We start from the raw sequence: 7,604 nt of genomic DNA, 5'->3' as shown, positions 1-7,604 counted from the left end.
GACCCCCCCCCAAAAAAAAGAAAGAAAAATATAACTGTTGAGGGCATAAGGTGGACCCTGAATTGCTCTGCAACATTTTTACAGTTGGATTGTGCAGAATGGAAACACTCTTTCTTGAAAGTGAATTTGGTTCAGAGAAGCAGAGCAAATTTACTTTTTTTTTTTTTTTGGTAGATCATGGGGTTTGAACTCTAGACCAGGGCTCTGTTTCTGAGCTTTTGCTCAAGGGTAGTACTCTCTACCATGTGAGCCACAGTGCCACCTTTGGCTTTTTCTGAGAAGTTTATTAAAGTTAAGAGTTTCGTAGACTTACCTGCCTGAGCTAGACCAAAGCCACTTGAGTAACTAGGATTACAAGTGTGAGCCACTGGCACCTCAGCTGGACTATTTAATTTATAAATGTAATAATCTCTCACAAAAGCATTTTGTCTCTGTGACAGCAAAGAGATGTCATTGCCTTCTTCTTAACCCATCCCCCTTCTTTTTAAACAAGAGTGTGCAAATTATTGGTCAAGGAACATTTAGCTCATCCAATGATTGATAAAATGGACACTGTGAAAAAAAAAGGAGATGAGGGCTGGGAAGATGGCTCAGTGGCAAAGTGCTTGCCTTGCGTGCATGAGACCTTGGGTTCGATTCCTCAGCACCACATAAGCAAAAAGAAAAAAGCCGGGAGTGCTTCTGTGGCTCAAGTGGTAGAGCACTAGCCTTGAGCTGAAGAGCTGAGGGACAGCGCCCAGGCCCAGAGTTTAGTCTTCACGACTGGACCCCTGCCCCCCCCCCCCAAAAAAAAAGATGAGAGCAGTGTGTTAGTTTGGATATAGGATAAGTTGGTATAATACAGAGTCTCCAAAATGTAGTGGCTAAGACCTTCAGATTTATTTCTGTCTTAATGTAGAAGTAGTGGCTGAATGGTAGTAGAGTAGCTTTGCTTTCTTCAATATATTGCTTGTGTCTGTGGGTTCAAGTCATTTTCTGTAATTTTCACCATCCCATAAACATTAAGAAAGGAGAAAGAATGGGCATCCTATTCCTAAGGCAAAACCTAGAAAATGTTCTCTTCCTGTGTCTGTATAAAATTTTGATACATGGCTGCATTTAATGTGAGTTGTAGACTGCTCAAATATTCTAGTTCTTTTCCTTTTGAGCACATTGAGAATTACATTTTCCTTGATCACTTTGAATGTGTAACTTGGTTTTGACTAGTGGAACAGGAAGTGGTATTTGTGGTTTTCATGTGATAGCCATTAAGAGCTAATATGTTATATGACACTTCTCTGTCTCACTGGTTACACTGAACAATATGTATTTGTAATATGAGCAAGAATTATACTTTTGTTGTGTTGACTAATGAAGGGGATTATAGAGTTGTTTGTTTTGGCAGTATAACTGAGCCCAGAGGTTCTCATGGTATGAGCCCTGTGGGCCTGACCCTGTGGCTTGAGTTCAAACAGTTTCACTCTCACATTCTTATGAGTCAAATGAGATTTTCCTAACAGGGCATGATGGGTGCTATTATATCAGTTTGATTACAGAAGTAGACAGGAAAATTTGTTTTCTATTGAGCCAGACACTAATAGAGACTTAAAATAATGTAATACAGTGCCATTTTTGTCTTTAAATTTTTGTTTTGGAAGACACAAATACCGTTCATATAAATGTGTTATTTGGTCCTGTGCCGGTGGCTCATGCCTGTAATCCTAGCTACTCAGGAGGTTCGATATGAGGATCGCAGTTCAAAGCCAGCTCAGCAGGAAAGTCCATGAGACTCTTCAGTTAACCACCAGAAAACCAGAAGTGGCACTGTGGCTCAAGAGGTAGAATGCTAGCCTTAAGCTGGGTCCAGGCCCAGAGTTTAAGCCCCACGACCAACCAAAAAAATTGTGTTATTTATGTAACCTGTTTCATAAAAATTTGTTAATTACTGCTGGGTGCTGGTGTCCCATACCTATAATCCTAAATACTTGGAGGCTGAGGTCTGAGGATTGTGGTTCAAGGCCAGCTTGGGAAGGAAAGTTAATGAGACTAATTCTCAATTAACCACCAGAAAACCAGAAGTAGCACTGTGACTCAAAGTTGTGGAATGCTAGCCTTGAACAAAAAAGCTCAGGGACAGTGCCCAGGCCCTGAGTTCAAGACCCACAGCCCACCCAGAAAAAAGTGTTACTATTTTAATTGAATTAATAACCATTTAAAAATTTTTTTGTTTTGTAATATGGTACATATTGATAAATTGATAGCCCATATATGATAGAAGAAAATATTTTGTGCCTAGTGTTTGAAAGAACTAGTAAAAATGTGATTAAAGCAAAAATAACAGTTATAAATAAGGAACAGAATTTCTGAAGGACAATGTGTAATTTGAAAATAAAGCCATATTGCTTGGAATTAATCCTATTTAAGTCTAAAATTTTAATATAGTTTATGAAGTTTTTGGATTGTGCCATGTCTTTTTTGTAAGAATATCTTTATTACTTATATTCAGTTTACATTTAAAGGTGAAAAATGGCTCAGATTTTAGTGGGCAAAAGGTGAGGCTTCTCCAGTAAGTGGGTGGTGAACCAAGTTGAGCATTTTACTGGTCAGCCTTTAAACAGAAACAATAAGGGTGAGGGTTAGGTTATAAGGGGAGGGGGACCAGATGCATTTTTTTTCATTCTGGGAACTAGGCCTGTCCAGTCTAAAATCTCTAAAACAAAGGCAAAGCTCAAAATGGAATCATACCAGCTTGGGCCCCATCTCAGGGTCCACTTCAGGTTGCTGTGGATTATTTGGCATCAAGAAGGGAAGTAGACTATTTAGAACTCTGAATGATTTTGGGTTTGGGTAGTTACAGATAACAGATCTGGAGAAATGAATGGATTTGAGATGTTTCATTAAGAGTTGGAATTTGGGTATTGGGTTGGAGTATGACAGAGTTCAGGTAGATTTTTATTTTAAGTAACAAATGGCTTGTGTGAGTTAAGATTGAAAGGAGTGGGGCGCCTATGGCTTATGCCTCTAATTCTAACTATCTAGGAGGCAGAAATCTGAGGATTGTGATTCATAGCTACCCTGGGCAAGAAAGTCTGTGAGACTCTATCTCCAGTTAATGACCAAAATAGCTGAAAGTGGAGCTGTGGCTCAAGTGGTAGAACACTAGCCTTGAGCACAAAAGCGCATGGACATTGCCTAAGCCTTGAGTTCAAGCCCCAGGTCCAGCACACACTCAACAGACACAGATAAACATGTGCGCGCCCACGCACACACACGCACACACACACACACACACACACGATGGAAAGGGATGGATTCAGAGGAGTAGATGTGTATTAGGTTAAATAAGCTGTCAAATTTAGGCTACAGTTGAATGTAGGACTCAAGCAGTGTGTAAGTAGTAGTTATATTTATGGGATTAGAAGAGAAGATGGATAGGAGAAGAGCTGTATGAGGTAACTTTGAAGTATAGATAGTAGGAGGCGAGACCTAAAAGAAGTGGTGATAGGAATAAAATCTGGAGAGTGCAAAGTCATTGAAGCACAAGTTGCATGATCCTAAGGTGTTAAATATGATAAGGATAGAAGTGATCATGGAAAGCTTTTCACAGCCTCCAGATGTAGAAGGCAAACAATTAGTTCAAAAAGTGAACAATATCTGAGTAAATACAAAAAAGCAACTATGGACCTCTTCCTAGGTACTGCAGAGAAATGGGAGATAGCTGTAGAAGATCTAGATCATTTGTGTGCTGATCAGTATGATCCAGTTGAAAGAGAGATAGATGATTGATCAGGATAATTGAAGTAGCACATAGTTTGAGAATACAGTAGGTAGAGGTGGTAAGTATGTAAAGGAGTGTTGCTGATTCCTCAGTGGTGACCTGGGGATGTGCGTCCGGTAGGCAGAAAGTGGACCACACTGTGCAGGTATGGACACAGTTTAATGAGACATCACATGCTTATGTACAGAATACAGGCATAGAAAATGAATCTTCAGTCACGGGACAGAAAGTTAACCTTAAACAATTTTCCAGGGATGCAGACAATGAGAGTTAACAACCTTTAGTCAGTGAGCAGGAAGAGTTAATTGTCAACAAAGGTGAAGCAGTTCCATGTGATCAAAAATTATAAAGAGTAATAAGGTACAGGTAGGCTCCCTTAGAAACACAATAGGGGATCAATGAGGCATCGTTCTAGAGGCATTGGTCTACAGAATTATTCAGAGGAAGCAAGAAGGCACTTTCCCCATGTCCTTCACCAAGGTCATGGCCAGGCATCCAGACCCTTGTCCAGATAGGGAAAAAGCTTCCTCATTCCATTCTGGAGGCTGCCGCTGGGTACCCTGACCTTTGCCAGGGTTATGGAGAAGCTTTCTTCTTGCTTGCCATCATTCAGAAACCTTATACAGCCCATGAATCCTTAGGCGGGGTCACGGGAGTCTGTGATTCTGACAATGGAGGGATCATTGTTTGAATCTCAGTTTATCAGCTTGAAAGAACCTTTTTTTTGGGGGGGGGTCCAGTCATGGGGCCTGAACTCTGGGCCTGGGCGCTGTCCCTCAACTCTTCAGTTCAAGGCTAGCGCTCTACCACTTGCGCCACAGCGCTACTTCCGGCCTTTTTTCTTTTTGCTTATGTGGTGCTGAGGAATCGAACCCAGGGCCTCAGGCCTGCAAGGCAAGCGCTCTACCACTGAGCCACTTTCCCAGCCCTTGAAAGAACCTTTTAAGAATGAGAACATATCATTGTTCTACTTAGAAACTTCCCCTCTCATTAGTTGCTAAAATCCAGAGCCTTACTGTGGCTTCCAGAAGTTTAAATTGTTATTTTCCTGTGCTCTTTCCCATTTCCACCCTCAGCTCTGTCCTATGGCTTACTGTTTTTCCTTTAAGTCTGTTCTAACCACATTAGCCACCTCATGTTCCTGCAATTGGTGGATGTGATTCACTGTTTCTGCAGAAATCTGCATGGCTCATTTTCTCACTTCTTTCAGACCTGTCCTTCCATCGTACTCTCTCAATGAGGAGTTCACTCTATCTAAAATTGTACACCTACTTGTATACCTTTCTGTTTGTCCCCTAGCCTGATGTTTTTTTTTTTAGGAACATTGACAGACTATAAATTAGTCTGTTATTAGAATATTTCCTCTGTGTGGGACAATTTTTTTCTAATTTATTATTGTTTTAGAAGTGATACACAGTGGGGTTACATTTACATATGTCAAGTAATAAGTATATTTCTTGTTCCCTCATTCTCTCCCATTCCCTCCCTCCTGTCTCTACCCACTAGTTGCATATTTCACTTTCATCAGTGTGGGATAGAAATTTTTGTGTTTTTTTTTTTTTTGTATGTTGGAAATACCTAGACTAGACTATGTTTACAAATGTTTACATAATGAATTGGGAATAGGGTGTCGTAGCTTGAATACTATATTTAAGGGATCTGATATTAGAAAGATGTGCATATTTTATTTGATTTTATGACAGTTATGAAAAATGAGGATAATGGGGTAGGATATGAGGAAGGGAATGGTGAATGTTCAGGGTGTGATGTAACAATACTAGACAGGATTGATTGCATATTTGTGACTTTTGGTCTTGTGATTTGTGACTTTTTAGAAATACATTGTGTTTCTCATTCAAATCAGAATTTGAGCAGTATTGGTTTACAAAGCAGAGTAATAGTATGTGACATATAAACGCTTAATGTTTCTAGAAGAGTAAAAGTTTTTAAAGACAGGATCTTTATAGTATTTAATTTTTGATTAGCCAAACCTGCTCTGATATCATGTTCTTTTTAGCCTTACTAATAATTCTAGGATTGTGGGACTCCTGGCTCAGCTAGAGAAGATCAATACTGAAGCAACAGAATCGGATACTGCTAGATATGTTACATCAAAAATTCTTCATTTGACTCAAAGTCAAGGTAAGTTTTAATTTCTTCTGTTTTTGGAATGTTTCTTTTTAATGTGTTTTTTTTGGGTCCGGTCGTGGGGCCTGAACTCTGGGCCTGGGCACTGTCCCTCAGCTCTTCAGCTCAAGGCTAGCACTCTACCACTTGAGCCACAGTGCCACTTCCGGCTTTTTTCTTATGTGGTGCTGAGGAATCGAACCCAGGGCCTCAGGCATGCAAGGCAAGCGCTCTACCACTGAGCCACCTTCCCAGCCCTCTTTTTAATGTTTTAAGTGTAGATGTTACAGATGTTTAAAATTTTGATAGACAATTTCCTGTAAAAATTGAACATTTTCAAATCTGATCAAAATAAAATCTTTGAAAGCTAAAGAACTTTGAAGGAAGTTGACTGAATGAATTTATGTTACGACTTTTCATTCCATTGACCAAATACCTGAGAGAAACAATTTAAAGGATGAAAGCTTTAGTTTGGATCAATGCTTCTGAGGTTTTAGTTTATGGTTGTTTCTGGGTCATGATAAGGCATAACATCTTGGTGGAAGAGTATGGAGGAGCAATGTTGCTTCCCTCCTGGCTGCCAGAAAACAGAGCAAGAACATGCTATATTAGTGGGCCTTGTCTTCCCTCCTCTATTCCATCTGGACCTCAGCTATTTGGAGTGTGCCATCCATATCAAGATAGATAGATCTTTACCCTCTTAGTTAGTTGTCTCTAGAAATTCTCTTGCAGACATACCCAGAGGTATGCTTTACTATTGTTCTCTCAATCTAATCAAGTTGACAATCAAGATTCAGCACTACAGAATTGTTTGTACTAGTGACATATATATATATATAATGTATATGTATATGTATATATATATATATATATACATACATATACATGTATGATTGTCACTCCTGCCCCCATTTTCAGATAGTACCCAATTCCAGTGCTCCTTATAGAATGTTGACAAAAAGATGCCAAGCAGCATTCAATATTGGATACTAGTGTTGTTTCCACTGTCAATTTCCCATTCTATCACTTAGTGTCTACTGTACTTGAAGAAATGATTGAAACTCTAGGACTTAGTCTTACCGTCTCTGAAATAAAGATAATAAATATCATGGACTTGCCATAAGTCTTATATGAGAAGCATAGAAATATGTTAAAAATGTTGAGTAGATGCCATCTGTAATTAGACATTGTTTCTCTGATTTATGCAGCACCATGCTATCAAATTTATCTCAAAACCTTGGCAGAAGCCAAGCATGGTAGCATAAACAGAAATTAGAGAAAATGACAGCATCCACTGCTATTGAAGATACAGAGAGTAGGGTGTTGTCATAGATTGTAGGTGATGCAGTAATTGCTACAGATTTTGGAGAAAATGATCTAGTAATGTTTATTAAAATTTAAAGTGCATCTGCTGTTTGATCTAGTGTTTCTACTTTTGGAAATACATTTAACTAAAATAATGTAGATACAAGAAGAAATGTATAGAGATAAATATTGCAGCATTGTTTATAATATCTGAGATCAAGAAACAACCTAAATTTGTTTTCATCAATGAGAAAAAAGATAAGATAAAAAAACTAGGACTTTATAACTATATTATAAGTTTGTCAGTGGTAAATTCTTTCTTTTCTTTTCTTTTCTTTCCTTCTTTCCTTCTTTCCTTCCTTCCTTCCCTCCCTCCTTCCTTCCTTCCTTCCTTCCTTCCTTCCTTCCTTCCTTC

At 38.9% G+C, this 7,604-nt stretch overlaps 1 protein-coding gene across 1 annotated transcript in view; it reads left to right on the top strand.

Annotated features, from left to right (window-relative positions):
* Agtpbp1 (ATP/GTP binding protein 1) overlaps positions 1-7,604 on the top strand; it is a 174,953-nt gene that overhangs the window by 23,683 nt on the left and 143,666 nt on the right. The window contains 1 exon segment of the mRNA XM_013031059.1: positions 5,775-5,899. Within this exon segment, the coding sequence (XP_012886513.1) occupies positions 5,775-5,899 (125 nt within the window).

This window comes from Dipodomys ordii, unplaced genomic scaffold, assembly GCF_000151885.1.
Source record: "Dipodomys ordii isolate 6190 unplaced genomic scaffold, Dord_2.0 Scaffold137, whole genome shotgun sequence".
Classification (NCBI taxonomy): domain Eukaryota; kingdom Metazoa; phylum Chordata; class Mammalia; order Rodentia; family Heteromyidae; genus Dipodomys; species Dipodomys ordii.
This window is presented reverse-complemented; position numbering and strand designations above follow the sequence as displayed.